The sequence below is a fragment of the Megalops cyprinoides genome, chromosome 5, assembly GCF_013368585.1.
Source record: "Megalops cyprinoides isolate fMegCyp1 chromosome 5, fMegCyp1.pri, whole genome shotgun sequence".
Taxonomy (NCBI): Eukaryota; Metazoa; Chordata; class Actinopteri; order Elopiformes; family Megalopidae; genus Megalops; species Megalops cyprinoides.
In genome coordinates this window covers 17,080,046-17,101,940 of record NC_050587.1, presented here as the reverse complement: position 1 = coordinate 17,101,940, position 21,895 = coordinate 17,080,046, and the positions used below count along the sequence as shown (strand labels likewise).

At 40.8% G+C, this 21,895-nt stretch overlaps 1 protein-coding gene across 1 annotated transcript; it reads left to right on the top strand.

Moving 5' to 3' along the window:
• The first annotated feature begins 374 nt into the window (after window positions 1–374).
• Window positions 375–20,038, top strand: wdr36 (WD repeat domain 36). Its single transcript, XM_036529251.1, has 23 exons — window positions 375–673; window positions 1,526–1,553; window positions 1,892–1,992; window positions 2,743–2,860; window positions 3,635–3,767; window positions 5,311–5,365; window positions 6,376–6,508; window positions 7,298–7,473; window positions 7,915–8,035; window positions 8,187–8,252; window positions 9,265–9,348; window positions 9,828–9,982; window positions 10,255–10,369; window positions 10,759–10,924; window positions 11,398–11,506; window positions 11,611–11,690; window positions 12,273–12,380; window positions 13,064–13,161; window positions 13,733–13,875; window positions 14,890–15,009; window positions 15,726–15,807; window positions 16,101–16,288; window positions 19,744–20,038. The coding sequence occupies exons 1-23, from the start codon at window positions 518–520 to the stop codon at window positions 19,891–19,893; spliced, it is 2,685 nt and encodes an 894-aa protein (XP_036385144.1). The 5' UTR covers window positions 375–517; the 3' UTR covers window positions 19,894–20,038.
• The last annotated feature ends 1,857 nt before the right edge of the window (window positions 20,039–21,895 follow it).

The following is a 21,895-nucleotide window of genomic DNA, read 5'->3' as shown; positions in this document are numbered from 1 at the left end:
TGCCTTGACGGAGCTAAATATCCAATATCTCCAAAACTGCAAATTTCATCTCACCATCTGACGCGTTCTGATGGAGGTACAAACATACAAGCTAATGCAGTAGGTAAATGAACAAATAACGATTAAAACGGTCCGTAGGAACTAATTGATACTAGAGTATCAGTGGGAAATAATACCCGGTAACACACGTGCTTATGGCAACAAGCTCCGGGTTCTTTCTGCTATTAACTGATCTAAGATCAGTCTTTCCACCACCAATACGAATCACAAGCGTTCATTGTAAACTTTTATGCTGATTCAGGATCAGCACGTACTAGAATAAGAGCCTATACATATGGCTTGACTGCCGACAGGAAGCAGCACAACTCGTGTACCTAACTTGCCGGCGATCAATTTAAAGTATACAGTTGTCGCTTGCTAGTTAGCTACTAATTTAATAGTAGCCAACTAATGTTACCTACAATCCGAAATATAACCGGATAGGTTTTGTAGCAATTGCGGAACTTTACGCCATAAGATGTCTGTTGTTCATAAGAAAGGAAGCGTTATATTTTCCGGATTTAGGGCTCTAGGACTTTATTCCAACCACCTTTCACACGTGGTACGATACCATAAGAAACATCAAGAGTTCTACATTGTAACGGCTGTGGGAAAATGTTTTCATACGTATAATGTAAGTGCATATTGATATTACTATTAAAATAACTAGTTAGTCTAGGTAGTTCGTACATAGCTGGCCAATTTACAAAAGAGCTAGATTGCTAGCTAGTTTAATTGAGGATGCTACATCAGTCTAGCTAACTCTCCGCCTTATTGGGTACAGATTGCCAGTTTGCGACATTAGCTGTTCAACTAACTCGCTAAGGGCAGCCTTGCCTAACTGACGTTGCCTAGCCATAGGTAATAAGAAAATCGGGAAACTGCCTAAGATGCGAGCATGTTAGCTATCAAGTGTGCGCATACCAGACATGTTAATTCCCCTGGCGAGCTAACTTGGGTTTGGTAGCAACCAGCGAGCTAAAGCTTTATCCTATTCCTCTAACGTTAGTTACTTAGGAGTATCTGGTAGAAATTAATTTAGGTCGTTAACTGGCTAGAAAGCTAGCCAACTATCTATGGTTACAGTTCCGATGGGTCTGTAAATCACGCCCCCGAGCCCTAACATACTCGCGTGGAAACAGTGTGGACAGTTGTTGCCAACCAAAACCAAGTTGTGAATATTTCTTAATATATAGACATATTTTTAAATTTAAGTGGTATTAGGCCGCCAGCTTGCCCTCCAACTTGCAGCCAGTAACTCATTTAGACGAGACCCAGACTTACAGTAACAAGTAGACTGGCCAGCTAACGTTTACGTTCACCAATAATTCCAATAATTTCATGGATCAAAAGCAGCGTTATTTGTAAAAAGAAATATACATTATGAATAAAGATAACAAATGATACCTATAAATTCGTCTTAACAAAATGCTTTCTCAGCCAGTCAGTAAACATGTTTAATATTTTTCTTCTTTTATTGTACTAGGTCAAGAAACTGGGGATCGTTGCTGTCAGTAAGTGAAACAAACATGTACATTGAACTTATACAGACTTATTGTCTGTCAGATGTAACATGAGCTTCATAATGGTTGGTAAAGCAACAGTTGTAACTGAAGTTGTAATTCAAGCAAATTTAAAGCCTGAGCGATTAATTAAAAGCAGCACACATTGCCACTGTGCTTGTATACTACTGTCATAAATCTTTTTGTTACTAGGTCAGTGTGACTTAATCATGTCTGTGTTGCTTATGTAATGCAGATAGGCCCACTGCAAGCAGTCTATAATAGAATATGTAGGCTAACTTAGGATGCCACAATAGAAACCTTAAAATGAAAACTTTATTAATTTATAGGCAATGCACTTCCTGAAGACATCACATGCCTGGCTGCAGATCGAATGTTGGTGTTTGCTGCACATGGGACTCAAGTAACTGCATTTGCAAAGAACAAAGAGGTAAATGTGCCTGAAACACATTTGAGGGTGAACCAATAAGTGTCTTATCATGGCAAGTGTCATATTTATTTTTATGACAGGTGAGGTTTAGGCTAGTGAGGAGTGTACACTTGTAGGCACCAGTGATTAGTAAGAAGTGAAAATCTCAAGAGCACACAGCTCACAACACACTATTAACTAATAATGTGGTTTGGTGAAATTTACATGCCCACGTATTTGAAACTGTTTGTATATCATTTGAAAAGCAAACTTTCTGCATCCCCTTTGAACTGTCTCTGGGATATCCTCCGAGTTACTCCAAAAGATTGCATAACTTGATAATTTGAGGTGCTGCGTGAGTCACCAAGGAGTAATTCAATCATGTTAGTGGTATGCTGGTTAAGGCGTATTGCCAGGAGTGATTGGAAATTGTTTAGAATACTTCTCTATGAACATTGATTGTAAAAGGTCAGCAGTAAAAACTGTATTAACTCCATTAGACAATGTTTCCTGCTTCTGTCAGACTAAATATAACATTATCACATTATTGTAACAGTAATGCTGCTACTTCTACTACAATGGCTACAGCAGCTAAATGGAAGTAATGGTAACAATCATTAATATAACAGTTATTATCTGCTGATATTGTAAGACAAAAAAAAAAAACGTATTGTGTGGGTGTTTGAGCTGCAAAATAGCACATGCAAGGGTAAAGTAGTACCAACAAATCACAAGGTGTCATAGAAGTAACACATCTGTTTTAATCTCCAGGTTGTGCACACCTACGTTGGCCATGGAGCAGATGTTCATCTCTTGCTACCATTTGGGGATCACGTGATCTCAGTGGACCGGGACAACATTGTTTTCATTAGGGATATTGAGTCTGAAGGTTTGTTTGCATTAGTGTAGTTTCACTTGTTCCATAATTTACTGAAAAATCTCAGTCCTGGAGGATTCCTTTTCTACAATCAGGTCTCTCTCTTAGGTCTCTAGTCATTGCTTGTGGTTCAACTGCCACTCAGTTTATGCTAAATTGTTTAGGCAATCAGTGAACCAACTACAGTCAAGATATTTGTGGGGCTTCAGTGATATTGTAATATTCCAAATGAAAAGCGATAAAGAGAAACTAAAAGCCAAATTGATATTTTAATAATGCTTGTATGACTTACAGTGGCACTTTCTAAGACCACACCATTAATTTAAAGTCTCAGAACCCTGCCTTCACTTTCCATCCCTGAGTACAATTTGACCCAAAGATAAGGTATTCTCATTAGCCACACTGGACATGCCAGGAAGTAACAATGAAGAAAGAGAACAAAGCATTGAGGCCTTCTCATGAGCACCATGAACTAAACAATGTGACACATGCATGGACCCTTAGTCTCATAGGCAAGATTTCCAGATGTGCTATGGTGAGAACACCAACATTTTTTCAAAAATTTCCAGACAGAACCAACATGTGAATAGCCAATTAAAACCCAAGAAATATAGTAATACACTTAGACACTTCAACTCCTTCTGTAATATGATACTGATATGCCTGTATTGCTCTTCAGTAAATAAGTCTAAACTAATGTGTTGGTGTTTCACCACTTGTTATTAGGCGGCTGGTCTTCTCCTTCCTGTCGCTAACAAATGTTTCTTGCAATGTCTTTCTTCCCAGAGGAGTACTTGCAGTTAATGTTTGACAAAGCATCATTTGAAGTCTCTGCCATAATGCATCCAAGCACCTACCTTAACAAAATCCTGCTGGGCAGCTGCCAAGGGGGTCTTCAGCTGTGGAACATCAAATCAAAGTAAGCTATTCGTTTGTGTGCTCCCTTGTTGTATGACCAATGCTGCGGTCCATGAGGCTACATCTTGTGTGTGTGGCCATGGTTACAGCAAAACCTGGTCAGATGCCTTTTGTTGCAGTAGTTGAAAGTTTCCTGACCTGACATGATTGTGCTAGCAAGAAAATAAATGTGAATTCACACGTCCCAAGGTTGAGCAGCAATTTGTTGGGGATAAGACCACATGCTGCTATGAAACGTAATACTCAGCCATTTAGTTCTAACAGATGTAATATTCTGTGCATGATGAAGCTTCTTCTCATCTGTGCTTCTGCCTCCAGGAACCCTCAAACATCCAGTAAAATAGAGGCGGCAGCGGCACTAGCACTGTGTAAAGAGGGGTGTAACAATGCAGATGCTTAGATGAACCCGCAATGTTAAATTTTCAAAAACGGTTCCAAGCTTAATGACTTGTGTATTCAGTAGTACTGAAATAGTGGAATAATCAGGGTTATCTACACTTGTCTGATGAAAATTGCAGCTTTGCGTTTATGCAAAATGCTGAGTTGATTACTAACAGAAAAAGCCTCCTTTTAAGTCACCAAGGGGGCATCATGCACAGAACTTATGTCTTAGTGCTGATATAGGATTAGATTTCCCAACCCCAACGCTAACCTTAACTGATACCTTTTCTTTCACTAAATATGTACCAGTACCAGTGGTGGCTGGTGTGTGAGCTGAGAACAGAGGTGGCACAAGCCTTGCTTTTGAACTGATCATTAGTTTCAACTGTTTCTGTTTTCTTTCTTCAGTTAACAATCAAGTAGTTAATTTTCTTAGTAATCAGTACTGGTAGGTATAATGAGTACAGCATTATTATTTTGATAGCATTATTCCTTACATCATAAGCTTGTGCAGCATTTTGTCGTGTTCACAGATTATTTGAACTTGTAGATAATTGCTCTTCATTTCTATTCAAATTTTGGAATATTGATGACATATGATAAATCTGATTTGCAAAGATTCTGCAGTTTATATGTTCATGAAACATTATAGAGTTTCTGAAGTTTGTTGGCTAAACCTTCCTGCTCATAGCTGGTTTGAATTGAATCATTGAATTGATTTTACAAAATTGTATTATGTTTCATAATTTGCATTCTGCCATGTGATGTGAAGAAAGAAAATGAGAATGTTTGAATTACAGGGATGGTAATTATCTATGCAATTAAAAAAAATAATCCTAGCTTTGAGCACAACACATAATACAAACTTAAGCTTGGGGAAAACTCTGGTGTTCAGAATTTTTGTATTGTGGTAACCCCTACATTGCAGCATGCCTGAAGGCACGTTAATGGGTGTATCTGAAGGCATGTTAATGGTTACGAAGACACATTAATGGTCTGTTCAATCTTGTGCTTCTTAGGGCAGCTGTGGATATAAACAATCCAGGTGAAGCTAGGAAAAACCACAAAATGTGTTTTTGAACCTACTTGAACATTGTAAATAATTTTTTAAAATTTGTGTTGAAAAAACAGTATTGATGTCACCGTTTTTTTTTTTTCCCCAGCAAACTCTTGTACACCTTCGCCGGATGGGGGTCAGGTGTTACAGTACTGCAACAGGTGAGTGTGGTTATTTTTAAAAGTCCTCATTAGAGAAGAATCCAGACTGAGGGAAAGCAGTTTAATATTAGTTTTAGTTTTTTTAGCCATTTAAAAAGTTTGGTTATGACCAGTAAAAGCTGACACTACTCCAAACACCTTAACCATTTATTTACTTAGCAGATACCAATACACAGGAAGTGGTGTCTCCTGTGCTTACTCAGTGCTTACATCCTAAACACACTCTCAGCACATCTGTGCAGCTGTGTATGAGTATTTTATTTATGGTTAGGTGCTTCTCAAGGTTCACAGGTATGGCAACTTGTTAATCACTATTACCTTACTCACATTGGTATTTTTAGTAACAACAGTAGAGGTAAGACAAGACATTCCAGTTTTTACCTAAATACAGTGTGCTGAAAAGTCACCAGTGAGAAATTCAGTAAACAAGCAAGAGATGTAAAGCTTTGATAGAGGGAGAGAGAGAGCAGGTTCTAGAGGGGGAAAAAGTTTGTGATTCAGTCGGTAAAGGTCATAATGACACATGCTTCCCACATTTTTACACAGTTTCAGTTGTGTGGATCCACCTGATCCTTATCACATCTATTATCGATGACATTAGCCAGATGCACTGATGCATAGGTCTCAACAGAGGATTCATAGATACAAGGTCCTGTTACTAAAACATCACAAAATACAATAAATAAAAAGTGTGAATGGTGGGAGTGGTATTATATGTCACATAATGTAATGCAAATTTTTGGACTTGTGTGAATTTGGAAGAATGCAGGGTCAGTGGTGAAGGGGTTTGTTAGACCAGTATCACTTTACTTTTGAAACAGATGGAAGGTAATTTGCCAGTGGACAGATATGAGAAGAGGGATGACTGGAGAGTGAATGAAAGCAGAAAGCAGTGCTTGTGGCTGCATCATAATTTGAAATAATCTGTCACAGCTAATCACCACTTAATCAGTGTTTTCATTACATCTCCCTTGTCTTGTGACTGTAATCTTTCATTTTGTGCTTTCTAGACCCCAGCTGTGGATGTGGTGGGTGTTGGATTAATCTCTGGCCAAATTGTGATACACAACATCAAATATGATGAGTCACTGATGAAATTCCAGCAAGACTGGGGTCCCATCACAGCCATATCCTTCCGCACAGGTGCATTTATCTTTATACCTTTTTTTTGGCGGTACATTCTTGGAAGGTTGCTTTCTCTGGGCAAGTCACCTCATATTTAGTTGTGCAACTTGAGCGTTTCAAAGTGGTGTACCCACGTATGACCAGGGGTGAAAATGGGTGGGAGCCATTCCAGAGTGATCACTTTCCATTGTTAACTGTAACAGACATTCCATTCTCGGATCAGAGGCATTGCGCCATTTTGCAGGCTTTTGGTTTTATCAATAAAATGATGTCTTGTAGCAGCAATTGTGCAATGCTTGTGACTCCAGTTACAGAGGAAGAAAAGGTGTTTTACAGTGGTCAGCTACATGGCTATCAGGGTAAAGTTAGCTACATATGTTCTTAGCTGTCAGAATGAGGCTAGCTTGAGCTAGCTAGCTACACCGTATGCTGTATCTTTGCAAATAACTTTCATGCATGTAAAAACGCCTGGCTAATCAAGCGTCCTAAGTACTTATTCTCTATGACCACTTGCAAAAAGAGGTTTTCCATTAAAAACTTTGAAGCCATTGTAGTCTACGTTTATGTAGTTTAGCAAGTTGGAAGTTAAATTTATATTAATAAAGAAATGGCTAAATTAGATTACCAGCAGGTGCCATTTATAATGGCATATTGCTTGAACATTGCCAGAGATTTGAGCTTGGTTCAGTACTCTATACATGCATCATGCATTCCTGAACTGCGCTCAGACAAGATCAGTGTAAAGCAAACCAGAGAAGTGCCAATAAATAAATTACATTTAACACTTATGTGGAATTTCTTTTTAAGATGGCCATCCGGTAATGGCTGCTGGTAGCCCTCTCGGACACATTGGACTGTGGGACTTGGAAGATAAGAAGTTGATTGGTCAGATGAGAGATGCCCACAGCACAGCTATCGCCGGGCTGACCTTCCTGCATGCAGAGCCACTCCTCATCACCAATGGGGCTGATAATGCCATTCGGGTAGGTGTACAAAAGTTTCTCATCCAGGTGGAATTTGTATCTAGAAGAAGATTGTAGTTTATGCAGTTATTCTGATTTTTTTCAGAAATGTTTTCATTGTACAAATATTTGAAGTTCCTTAAATCACGTACTTCGTATAGCATTAAAATGACATTTGCAGAAATGGCTCTCAAAGCAGCTCAGTGACTCTATGGACATAAATATGACACCAGCTTCCAACAGCTTTGCCCATATTACCTTACACCCACTAAAGAGGCATTACTTGAAAGGAAGACTGCCTAATGTTTCCCCTATTCTTTCAAGTCACTTGGCGGGACATTCATAATTTGTTGATAGTGCAAATTGATAACGCCCATTATCTTTTTATTTCATCCACACCTGGTGGCACTGTCTTGTTACATGTGAGAACATGACGATTAAAATGAATTATTACGGCTGCAGGTGTGGATATTCGATGCCCCAGGTGGTGGTGGGCGTTTACTTCGGTGCCGACTAGGACACAGTGCCCCGCCCACAAAGATCCGCCACCATGGCCAGAACGGACAGCAGATTCTCAGTGCTGGTGGGTAGCTGGAGATGTGTTCTGTTCATGGCTGTGGGAGAACCACATGTGTTCTTTCTATTTATGAATATGTGAGACCATCAGTGTGTCTTTCACGGCTTGATAAGATATCTTACACATGTTCATCTCCTTTTTTTGGACCCACTCTCAGGTCAAGATGGAACACTGCAGTCTTTTTCCACTGTTCACGAGCGATTCAATAAAAGTTTGGGGCACGGTAAGTTCTCTGAGTAAATCATGTCATCAGTTACAGATTTGTAAAGAAACTATCTCCTTTTGTCATAAACATTTTGACAGTGAACATTGAGTGGCACTGGTCTGAAGTGTTAAATCTCTGCGGAGAAGGTATTTTGGGGGAATCAGCATGAAAGAGGATCACCACCATTACCACTGGGTAGAGATAGCAGCTGTAGTGTGCTGTTTGTGGAAGAGTGTGAAGGGTGGGGCTTGGCTCTGCAAGCCCTTTTGCTTACAGGACTCTGTGAGGGATGCCGTTTGGATCTGTCACCTCGTTACCCCTGGCTTCTCTGAGCAGTTGCACAGGAGCAGCAACAGTTATCGTGGGTTTGCTTGGGTCTGAACCAGGATAGGATTTTTGCCTTCCACGTTCAGTAGTTGTCACAGATACCAAAACTGGATATTGGTTAGCTGTGAGGCAAACGAGAAAGGAGTTGTGTAAGGGCTTGTTGACACAACCTGCCATTTCTTTTCAGTCATCTCAGTCTAAGAGTGTGTTTCCTGTGGTGACTCCCAATGTTTACCCACAATCCTGTGGTTTCTTTGCAGAGATATCTCTCATGACTCAATTTGCCCTTCACCCTGATGTGACCAAGTTCAGGTTGTTCATTTGAATGCTCAGTAGAAGAGAGAAATGTCAGCTGGGTTTGCTTTCCATGAGTTTGACAATGGGTCCTATAGTACACTGACTAATATTCAAAAGGGCCTCTATGGCATGAGTAAAATTCTTAGGAAAACCCATCTCCATTTCAACATTTGGTTGATAAGATTGTGTTGGTCCATTTTGCCTTGTTTGTAATTTTAATGAAACCAGAATCAACATGCAGCATATAGTGTTTCACCATGTTTAGATTTTTGTCCTTGAAGATGAAAATAAAGGAATCTAGGCACTTACTGCTCAGTTATTATTCATTTTGTCAGGACCACTGGGAGTTGTGGGGATACTGAATAAAGCCTGAGTTTGTGTTTCAAAAAATACATTGTGTTAACAGGTTCCATCAACAAGAAGAAGTCCAAAAAGAAGGGACTGAAGTATGACTCAATGAAGCTTCCTGCCATCACCACCTTTGCCTCAGGTAGGAGTGAGACTCCATCACATAACAGTCTGAATGGAAAGGACACAGAGGGGCTCATATACTGTGGGTAGAAAGGAATAACTTGTGCAGATCAAATATATAACAATGCCTTGCTTGATGCATAGTGTTTAGTTTCCTTCTTGGACTTCTGTGTCACTTTTTAAAGCACTTAATGTATGAAACCATCCCTCATCATTGAAACACAATGAAACATATTAGTATTGAAACAGAAAGTCATACAGACACCAGATAAGGTTATTTTTGAGGTGTGTTCAATAAATATCACTGATCAAATATCTTGGAGAGCTAATGAATCTTGGGAAATATCATGTCATAGATAATTCTACACATTATGTTTTTGGAACTGGAAAAGTAACAAAATAACTTTTTCTGTTCAGTTTCCTTCTAATGTACCCTGTACATGATTTCTTCCTTTTCAGTGGGTTTGTAATTGTCAGCTATTCTGTGGTCCCTTGCAGAAACTGCCCGTCAGAGTGACTGGGATGGCATCATTTCTTGTCACCGTGGTTACCTCACTGCCACCACCTGGAATTACCAGAAGACTTCCATGGGTGCCCACAAGCTGGAACCAGAACGCTTCAACAAGAACCGCGCACTAAACATTCACGCTACGGTCAGTGTGTCTGCAGATTTTATTCTGGGCCACATTCTGTAACTCCACACTGGACGAGCAGTGCACAGTAGAAGGTGGTGTAGTGCTGTGATGCAGATCAGTATAAGGCCTGACTGTAAAGTGCAACATAAAGTTTTAAAGAACTGTGTAAATTGTGTAGAAAGACTTGTAAAACAGTGCACAGCCTGCATGTTACTTCATGTAGGCTATCAGCTGTGTTCAGCACTTGTCCTGTTACTTAGTATGTGAACTAAGGGCTGTTTTCCCTGCAGGCTGTGGATATCACATCATGTGGAAACTTTGTAGTCATTGCACTCTCATCAGGACACATGGATGTGTACAACATGCAGTCTGGCCTGCACAGAGGTCAATATGGCCTGGACAAAGGTAAGTCCCCTTAAGGATGGAGCTGTTAAAACACGCAAACCCAGTAGCTGTAATTATTTAGCAATGTTGACTGGTGCTGCAGCTACCCCTTTGTTAAAACCAGGTCTTGACTGCTACTTGTGCTATGACAAAAAGATCCTCTAAATTCATTACAGTAGAAGTTAATGATTGATGGGAAATTGATAATGAGTAATGTAGGTGTGCAAAAAGTCTTTGCATTTGCCAGTTTGACAACTAAAATGTGTCATTAATGGCAGATTTAATAATGAATTGCATTACAGCCGGGTTAAACTGAATTGTCCACACAAAATTTGGAGTCCTCTGTGTGATTAGTTGCACCCTGGACATTCCTTTGTGACTTTGTCCCTCACCTTATCCGCATCCTGCAGCCCACGAGGGGCCAGTGCGTGGCGTTGCTGTGGACGGCCTCAACCAGCTAACCGTCAGCGCTGGAGCCGACAAACTGGTCAAAATATGGAAGTTCAAGTCCAAGGAGCTGGTCCACACAGCTGCCCTGAGTACTTCGCCTTCTGCTACCCTCCTCCACAGGGACAGGTGAGAGGGGACAAGTGGCACGGGTCCCAGGGTTGTGGCAAAGCTGATCCTGTATGGGGACACTGCAGCCCTGTGTTTAAGAAGGCTGCTAGAATGGAGAGGCCATGAAATGTAAATGGAATAAGAACACTGTGTCCAAGAATGTTGTTTACCATTTCTAGAATATCTACCCAGGATTAAAGAATGGTTTCTGGTTATCCTCAGGTGATGTTATTTGTCACATGGCACCAAGATTTCTCTTGTCTGTCTTGTATTGCCATAGCTATGATACATTTCCATGATGTCTTTCTGTTGCGTTGCCTAATTAACAGCCGATGAGTATAATGTCTCTGTTTCTTGCAGTAAGAAGGCAAGCAAAAGAATTACTTTTTAAAATAATGGTTTAAATCATCTTTCCAGAAAAGCTGGTTTTGTCGTGTGCATATTGTTATTATTGACTGTTACACTAATTTCTCTTGATGCCCTGCTTACAGCGGAATGCTGGCCCTTTCTTTGGATGACTTCATGCTCAACGTCATGGACATGGAGACGAGGAGGATTGTTCGGAAGTTCTCCGGTCACCGTGGTCAGATCAACGATATGGTGAGCTCAAACACAGGGTAGATTTCCAGTGAACTTTCAAACTTTGCAATTATCACATGTCTGTCACGTCTATCCCTTTTCTGAATTATTCTCTTTTTTTGAAGGCTTTCAGTCCAGATGGGCGCTGGTTGATAACTGCCGCTATGGACTGTACCATCAGAACATGGGACCTCCCCACCGGCTGGTAAGACCAAGTGCTAGTTGATAAGTGCAACTATGGACTGTACCATCACATTGTGGGACCTCCCCACCAGCTAAAACCAAATGCACGCTCTTCTATGGGAGTCAAAACAAGAATTAGTTCCCTTCAGAGATGTAACCCATTGTGGTCCGTAAACTTAAAAAGGAGGAATGGTACATTGTCTGCGTCAAAGTCTAGCGTTTGAACAGTGATGGGAATGGACCGTGTCAGTATTTGAGAGGTCACTTCAGATATTGATATATATTATCGAGATGACGAGATAATATCCCCCCACGCACTTAATCAGTTAGCCTGGAGGAAAAGGAAATGACCAAGCAATGATAACTTGGCACATTACTTGATAAGAGGTGACCGCAAATATGCACACATCAAGCGCATTCTCACACTTTTACCGTCAATGTAGATTTTGTCGATGACCTTTGTAAAGAGATTCAAAAAGTGATTTTCAAGAAAGTCAAGTATAATTTGACACATTAGTTAAGCCTGTCCTTTTTTTTTTTGAAAGAAAAAAAGTGTGTCCTCTTTCATGGAATCCCCCCTCAATCTACCCTCAATCTCTTTCAGTCTGGTGGACTGCTTCTTGGTAGATGCCGCCGCCGTGAGTGTCACCATGTCGCCCACGGGGGATTTTCTGGCCACGGCACATGTCGACAGTCTGGGAATATACTTATGGTACGAATCTATCTGGAATTTTCTTGCTGTAGGAAAGTGCCAGTTGTCTGTATTCAAGGTGCCACACGCTGTTGTGTGTGACTAATGGCCTATTTGATTCTGAAGTGTGCTTGTGTTGATTTAACGTTGTTTTCCCAGCTGAATGGTGTGTCAGTGTTTCCTGTCCAAGGCTGGCTTGAGTTACGCTGACGCAAAGTTGTGAAGCGTATGTCCGTGTTTTCTGTGGAATTAGTTACTGTTTGATCCCGGTGAATTCTGTGATTCCCTGTGACCTTTGGGGGTGGGAAAAAATGATGGACACTAATATTCTTGGAATTAGGTTCTTTGTGTTGGGTTAAAAGACTCATCATTTAATCAACAACAACGTACAACAAAATGCTTGTGGGATATGACAAGGATGGACAGTAAGACATGAGTTGGGTGGGAATACTGAACTGAACTGTTTACACCAGATATGCAGGAAATTTGGAAGGACAGTGAAAGGACTGATGAAGTACTGAAACGACCGTAATTAACAAGAGAGTTCATCATTTAAACATTCTTTTAGTTTCTGTATTTTCAGGTTGAGTGTTAAGCTTCCCTGCATAAAGAAATGATTGACACAGTGGGAACTGGGCAGGAATGCTTGAAGCACTCTGTTTTAAGCTTCAGCTGCTTGCTACCCCCCCCCCCCCGTGTTGCAGGTCCAACAACACCCTTTGCAGCATGGTGTCTCTCCGCCCCCTGCCCTCGGATTATGAGCCCACTGTGGTCATGCTGCCCGGATCCTGCCCCGCCCCAGGTACCAGCAGCTCTCAAACACCATGCAGCAGTTTCTGCAAACAGAGACCTCAAAGGTTCCACTCAAAGGGGCCCTCACTCTGTGAAGCCGGTTCATTGTTTGTTTGGTAGGCCAAGTTTCACTTTTTCCAAGCCATGGGTAAATTGTTGGTGGTAGAAGTCCTTGTAGGCTGTGGCCATGAAGGAGCTAGGCCAAGAGGTTAGTAAGGAGATCAATTGGCATGGGACCTAGTTCCATATACGCTGATACGTTAAAGCAGCATGACTCTAAGAACATTCAAACCAGTCAAAATATGATTTTACTTTATGAGTGTTACAGAGATGAAATGAAATGAAAGGCAAATGAAAAAGAGGAAAACAAAACATGATTCTGACTACATTTGCCATTGCCTGTTGTGAAAAAGAATTATAACACCCCCAAAGCAAAGAAAGCTGGAGAAACCAGATGCTTATGTATGCATGTTTTAGTTAAAGCAAACCTGTTGCAGATATGTGGAGAAGGAATTTGGGATTGTGGTTGATTAAGAGTGTTGGGATGAAGTTCTTTAACGTTGTGTGATGTTTGTTTGCAGATGCGGATGATGAGGACGATGACACCCCCAGTGATGACATGATTGAGTATGTGTCACCGGAACAACTGGATGAACATTTGGTGACACTGTCTCTGCTGCCAGATTCCAGATGGAAGAACTTACTTCACCTGGACATCATTAAGGTGTGTGTGCCTGTGAACACGCATGCATTTGTGTGTGTGTGTGTGTGTGTGTGTGTTCATGCTTGTATCAGCATATTTTATGAAATAAGCGTATAAAATGTAATCCTACTGAACCTGAGCATGATGAAAAAGTCATGTCACTTTCTCAAAATTGTGAGAATAGCACCACCCTGTGAGTGTTTTTTTTTTTACCTCACTTGATGGAATAACCCCAGTGTCTTGTCTTTTACTGAATGTATATTGAAGAGAAGGTTTATTCAGTTGAATCTCAAATTTCCTTCAGTGCACAGCAACAATAATTCTTATTTATTCCACACCCTGAATCGCAGAAATTAATTCCGCTTCAGAAACAGACATATTTTTCATGTTGTGATTCTCTGAACTAAGGATGTGTGTTTAAGTATCACCTCATTGACATGTGTCAGTGAAATCAGGGCTGTGTTTTGGCCCCCCGTACAGCAAAGGAAACCAATGGGATTTTTGTTTCAGTTACCACCTGGACCTTACTAGCCATGTTCCTTTCAGGCCTTGTTAATGTAAAGTGTGTAACTCTTGCTATACATACTGTATTTCAAATGTGGTTATGATGTTTTCGAGTCAAAGCATCTTTAACTAGTCCTTATATGTTGGACAAGCACAACATTCTCAGTCAACCAACTTCATCTTACAAGAATCCTGCAGTTTCCTCTCAGGCAGGTTTGAATAAGAGGAACCTGTTTTGGTTATGTAAGGGAAAGAAACACAGGGAAAGTGTTTGGTTAGGCATGTCAGGCATTTGCAAGTCTACCTTTGCCATTGACTGAAGAGTGTGCTTGGTATGTCTGTCAGGCACACTTTCCAGTACTTAATAACTTTGACTAGAAAGGCCCTAAATGTGTACACGTGTGAAATTACAATTCTGATATTTTAGCAGATAGCCTTGGGTTGTCTTTACATTGACTCCATAGTAATGAACAAGCATTCTTAAAGTATTGTTTCCATAGCGCGTGGCTCTGAGTCTGTTTGTTTCCACAGAAACGGAACAAGCCGAAGGAGCCCCCCAAAGTGCCAAAGGCCGCCCCTTTCTTCATCCCCACCATACCAGGCCTGGTGCCACAGTTCGCCCCATCACACGGCCCCAGCACAGAGGACCAGGTGAGAGTGCTCGGAAGTGAGACAGCTCTCGCATGGTGTTACAAGGGTCAACCTGGGCCATGTCTGTCAGTCACTCAGATAGAGGATTTGAAATGTCAGAGCACTCTGAGGTACAAGGAAGGCTACAACGCTCTAATTACTGTACGGTATACTGTTTCTGCTTCAGCTCAAAGCGGCCACCTTCAAAATGTTCACATAGCTCAGGTAGTCTTAAGCACCACTGAAAGCATGGCTCTTTGAGGTGCCGATATCTGTCTTATACACAGTGGGGGAAAACATTTATGGGCTGAAGTCTCTCTGAAGTTTTTTGTCATTGTTACTTATGGCTACTGTAAGCATTTTTTTGGTTTGTTAGATATGTCTCCAATCCACAGGTGTTCTTACTTTTTTCATTCATATCTCTCATTACATTACATTTCATTGCAGACTCTAGATGTCAAAATAAGCACTTTCTCTTAATGAAGGCAATCGATATAATGATATGCGGTGGTCCCAGAGCAGTTTACCTCTAAAGACCTGAAAATATCTCATATCAGGAATAGGTCTATTAGGCCCGGCATTCTGTGTCGCTGAGACAGATTTATGATTGGTTAAAGTGTTTTATCATTGTTTAGAGCTGTACAGTGTTTTAAACATTTGAAACATACATAAATCACAATGTATATACTCTTGAATTCATGTTGTTTTTCATGGTTACTGTGTCTTTGTTTTTGTAGTCAAAAGTTGTCAATTTTGGAGTATTGGCACAAAAATCCAGTTTCTATGTCACACTTGAGGAGGCCTGGGTCAGCAACAACTGTAAGTCACAGGCAGTTACTGTGTTTGATTATAGTCAGTCACTAATATACCACTCAGTATTATGTACTTACTGAATTGATATATGCATACCTTTAATTTGGTATAGTGTGTAAATGTAAATGTAAAAGTAATGTTGGTTTGTAGAGGGTAGTTTTTAAAGGACACGTATTTGTTTCCCATAGTGGCTTCTGGCTTTCATTGCATTTGAGTACTGAATGAAGTGTTAAGCATAGATGTTAAATGAACAATTATCCGTGTCGGACACCACCTGACTGTTATTTGCTGTCCCTCAGATGAGGGCCCCGTGCGGCTCCTGAAGGAGTTGGGCCCCTCAGCCATTGACACAGAGCTGAGAGGCCTGGCCCCTGATGGGGGCGGGACGCTGGATGTGATGCAGAGCTTTCTGAGGATGGTGGGCAGCATGCTGGACTCTAAGAGGGACTTTGACCTGGCACAGGCCTACCTGGCCCTCTTCCTCAAGGTAGTCATCACTGGAGCCTGATGTTTGAGTTTTATTTAAAAAAAACCCTTTTAGCCAATGGTTTAAACTAAAGTTGTTATCTGAGTGTATTGTGTGTCGTTAACATAAACAGGTATGCCCCTACCCCATTCACATTACTTTTCTATACGCATTTATAACAGTTACCAGCAGATGGCAGTAGAACAAAAGTTTATCTCTATCCTCAGAGCTGCCATCAGCTGGGACCAAATGTACTAACAACATTAAAAAAGGATTCATTATTACTCGTTTATTGTATATAGATGTCATTATTGATATATATTATACTAATCAATATTTAGATAAAGCTTTTGGGTGACCAGCCATATAGTAGAAGTAGGAATTGGAAAAGAATATGAAAAACCTCAACATAAAGTACATGCAGTGTTAGGCAGATAAATTAGAAATTAAAAATAAAAACTATGTAAGCATACTAAGCAGATGTACAGCAGTGTACATGATATTGAAGGATCTGAAGGAGGTTTTTGGGAAGAGTGGACCTGCTTTCATGTGTGGCTCTTTCTTGGGACTAGTACACATTTACTTTGATGAGCAGGTTGTTCTTAGAGGTGAATGAACTGAAAAGTTAGTGCTCTACAATACGGTCACAAAGCGAGGCAAAGCGATAGCTGCAACCGCGACTGGTGAGGGCCTGCTCGATCGCGATGCTGCTTGGTAGCATAGGATATCAATTAATGCTCAGGTACTGAAAGATTGTAAAAAGACCCCTTAGGAAGACACGGTGTGCCAGTGGCTAAGAAAAGGGAGCGAAGACACAGAAGAATTCAGCTATGAACAGATGGCAGAAGTCAAATGCACAGTAATTGCTCCAGGAGAAAGTGATAGGGGTTTTGTGATCAAGCACAGTAAAACATGTATGAGGTCGTGAGGTGCGCTGGCTGGGGAGCCTGCATGAGTAGGTTTGAGAAAAATAAGAATGTACAGCTTTTCCCCTTCTGCTGACAAGAGCCTTGGCAGTTCCCAAGTCCGCCCCCATGCTTTACATAGCTCTCTCTCAAGTCTTTGCTTGTTGCTGCTATTCTTTTCACTAGCAGTGTTACATTGTCAATACAGTTTCATTGTCGTGAAGCTAGCTAACAACAGCGGATGCTAGTGATGCAGCAAATACTGGTGCAGCGTTCAACCTTACAAGATGAACAATTAACAATAGAGGAGCCGTCGGTGCTGACACCTTCCAGCGCACGTCCTTTAACTGCTGTTAAGAGTCTCTCTGTAGTTTACACCTTGACTCGCATTTCACCAAATGTGCTGGATTGCGTCTCTGGTGACAGCTGCTTCCTCGCTATATAGAGACAGGAGACAGGCGCATGCCAGCGACAAGAAAATTATGGTACAGCTTTGGAGCTTTGAATTAAAAGTCAAAGTTTTACATTGAGTCGTGTATAATTGAGGGTGGTAAAGCTCATAATTTAAAATCAAAACTGCTGTTGGGAGTGATGACTATACAGAATTTTGCAACTTGATATGTCTCTTTTACATGTCCAACTCCACTGTTTGGCTCTGGTCACATGCTCCCTTATGCTCCTTTTTTGCTAGTATCGGGGTCAACAAGAGTTGTCCATTTTCAATTTGTCACACCTTGAAAGAATCCTTGTCCGCTTATACAATTTTAGGACCCCCTCCAAGACTTTTCTCTTGCTTTTTTGGAAAATTTTCCTGCCTGTATCATAAACATCAGAACTCTATTTTTTGTGGAAATTTAGTGCAAGCCTCTATATAGATTGTATTCCCTGTGCCATGCCACTACCATTTCACCACAAAATAAAAATCTGTGGATTTGAAAAGTGAAGGGACTGTAGATATTAACCTACCCTGTTATTACCTAATGATTACTTATGCATTGTGTATAGATACTTTTAGCTACAAGTGGCAGTCCTGTTTCTGTCGGGTCATCATTCATGCTTTGATTTTTCTTTACCTGCTACATGGTGGGTAGTAAATATGGTGCATATTTACTACTAGGACATCTTAACTACATTCTGAGATTTCATATAACCGGCACCTGCATGATAACGTGAGATAGATCTGTGAATGCTATACCATTTAACCTTGGATGAGTTCTAGAGACCTGTATCCATAAATACCAAAAATAATATCTTAACAGTCAAAATTCACATACAAAAAAAATACACATATTCGTGTGCATGTGTGGTCATTGGTTATACTGTGGCTCAAATTGCTAACTGTCTGCTTTAGTCCACTGTGACTTTAAATAATTAATAAGTTGTTGTGTAAGCATTAAGGTGGGAAAGGTGTTGCTGACGGCCTAAATAATTAAGTGAATGTGTGAAAATCTCTCCCAGAATTGAACCCAATGGAAGAATTATACCCCTGCTTATGATTAACTTGTCAATTTAATCATTTCTTCCTCTGATTACCAACAGCTGATTCATAGCAGCGATTGGCTGCGAATCTCAGTGGGCTGTTACTATTTGTGAATGCCATTATAATGTTCATTTTCATTTCTAGTCTTTGCCAGCACCTAGTTTTAACTTAATAAGTATGATAGATATTATAGCTAATTAACAGTGGCTTCACTTCAAACTGTATTTCATTGCAATGTTAACCTAAATAGGTTTCTCACAATATAAAGTTCTTTGAATATAATACACATGTAATACACACATAATACAAATGTCAGTGTGAGCACATTTACAGAAACAGAATGGATGTATTAGATCAAAGATTGTAGCAATAGACAAGAAAGTTCTTTTGAATGCATTTTATGTATTCAGTCAATGTGCAATAGTAATTTGTGCACATTTCCTTTGCAACACAGTAAAACTGTTTCATTTAGTAATGTTTGTGTAACAGATATGAGCGGGGAAAAGTGGAAATGGCTATTACCTAAAATAAAACCACAGGGAAGTGGGCACATGTAAGCCAACACTGATTATTGCACCACAGCAAAGTGAGATTTCTTCAGAGCTTCCTCTGTAACTTACACCCACATTGATTATAGTGTTGCATTACAGCGGAAATGGATTCATGTGGACAAATTTTTAATGTAGGGACTTGTAATCTTAAATAATCATGGTACTGTAAAGCATATTTGTGTTCCTTCTTTTCGGTTAATGATGAGTCCTTTTTTGTTTTTTAGTTCCGGAAGGAAATCCTAAGAGGATGTTAACAATCGAATTTCTCAGCTTTCTCATGTTATCAGTGCCAAACATCACCAGAAATAATGGCTGTCCACTCCCAGGGTGTTGTTCAGAAGGTGTCGCATTCCCTCTTCAGAGGTTATCATGATTTGTGCTCTTGTGATGTTAACAGAATGGATTCAGTTACATGGAGAGTAGCTCGGGAGGGCACTCCAGATCTTTCTGGCGCAAACTGTGCAGTCTGCACAGTGCGTTTGAGTCGTCAGCTGCTAACCCCTCTGATGCTAACCTGAGATGTTGGCTCTTTCATTGCAGCTCCACCTCCGGCTGATATCACAGGAGCCAGTGCTCATGGAACAAGTGCGGAGCGTGTCTGAGAAACTGGAACAAACGTGGACCAACCTGCAGACGCTTTTCAATCAGAGTCTGTGCTTGCTGGCGTACACAAAAAGTGCATTATTATGAAACTGTCTCATTTGTCAAATGTCTCATTTGCCCTGTTTGATCTGGCAGTAGTGTTATGGTGGCAGGTGTCAACAAGGTATGGTATGATAATCATGCCAAATCACCAAATCAGAATCATACATGTGTGTTTGTTGTAATCACAAAATTGCAGAGCCAAGTCTTTGAATGAAGAGTCCTCTTTACCGAATTGTGGTTGAACAAAACGCATGCTGTGACTGTCAGAATAAACTTTTTAAAATTGTAATCGTTTTGCATTGTGACAGTGTTCTTTTTCAATATTAGTGCTTGTCGCTGGTCCCCGCACCTATTGCACATGCCAGCCAAAGAACTGCCTCTCAAATGATTTACCTCTAGACTGTTTTCCTGTCATGCGGGGTATCACCCTACCAGTGGCATTCACAGTTTTCTTCACTGTCACATGAGCGTCAGTTGTCAGTTGGGTTGCAGATCAAATATTGCCTTCAGCCCAGACAGTTTATTTGACAGGATTCCTGAGCAGGCATGAGCCTGGTTCCTCTCCACCTTCCCACATGTAACCGCGGTGGCGGTTTGCTCTCTCCCATCTGCCTGTCTCTCTGCCACGAGTGGGTGAGGTGTCACTAGCAGTAGGGGCCAAACGGTGGAGGGAGGGGCGGGGGGACAGGCCGAATTTGGCAGTTTTGATACCAGGCTTTGCAGCAGTGCCCCTCCCCCCCATGGCCATGAGATGTACAGTGTATTTTGTTGTTGTCATCTAACTCAGTTTGGAAAAGCTGTGTGTGAAGTCTCCATGCAAACAGTGTGCAATGCAAACACTGGTGAGAAACACACTGGCTAGAACACCCAGGGCTCTTCCAGGACCTGGAAGCACACAGAGAGAGGGCACTTAACAACTTCATATAAAGCCAAAGCATAGTTCAGTGACACAAAGTTGCCTACATATTCAAGTTTCCTCTTGAATGAAAGACAAACAAAGGAGAATCTATTCAACTTTTTGAACACCTGACAGCATTTGCAGTCCCAGTTCCTTAAGTAAAGTCTTCATGGCAAATACATATGTTGTGATCAGGGGAGTAAAGCGCATGATTATTATTACCTTTAGCACATTCCCATACTGAAGGGTTGTATATACCAGATGTATCCAGCACGTTCTATATGACAATGCTGAAACATTTAAAATGATTGAATGTTATTGTCATTGTTTCATTCTTGCCATATTTGTGTGATTACCCTCATCAGGACCTGGAACGGCTATTGGCTTGAAGAGTAACTGGCTGCTAAACAGACCATGAAGGACCGCAGCTGTATTTGACTTGGTGATCTGCCATGTGGTCTCCAGTTTCTTGAGAATCCACTCACCTGGGGGGCTAAGAGCTAATCATCCCTGAGACCACCCATATGCTTTCTTCTGTCTCATATACTTTAAAAGAATTATTTTTTCCTTCAGCCATAACAATTTGAACTTGCCAATTGCATTGTTATATATGCAAGGATGCCCGTTATTTAAGTTTTTTGTCTTGTTTTGGGGTTTTGTTATGCTTTTTCCCATTTTTTCACCATGACTTCAAAACTACTGCACATTAAACTTGCCTCATTGCAACATCCTCTGTACTTGTGCAGAAGCACTGAAGCATGACAAATTCAATCATCTGATGCACTGGCATGCAACCAGTGGCTGCATTTTTTGCACTATAAGTCCCATAATACAGCTCAGGAGGGGAGCCACCCACTGATACCATCTGAGGAACTTGGGTGATTGAAAAGTCGTCCTGAAAGGGTTCTATTAATTGGTGTTACGAGGAAACCCTGGCCAACATAACAAACCAGAGCCAACTGCATTCTGCCACTGTGGACTTATGGTAATCGCTTGCAAATGATATAGTCCAAGATTGAAACAAGTGTCTTAACAAACAGCGCCACGTAGGGTCGCCTTCCATTTCTTGTTTAATCACTGTGATGACTGCTCTGGGTACTACCGTTAGGGTTGTATGTTGTGAATGAGCATGTGAGAGTCCTCTGCATT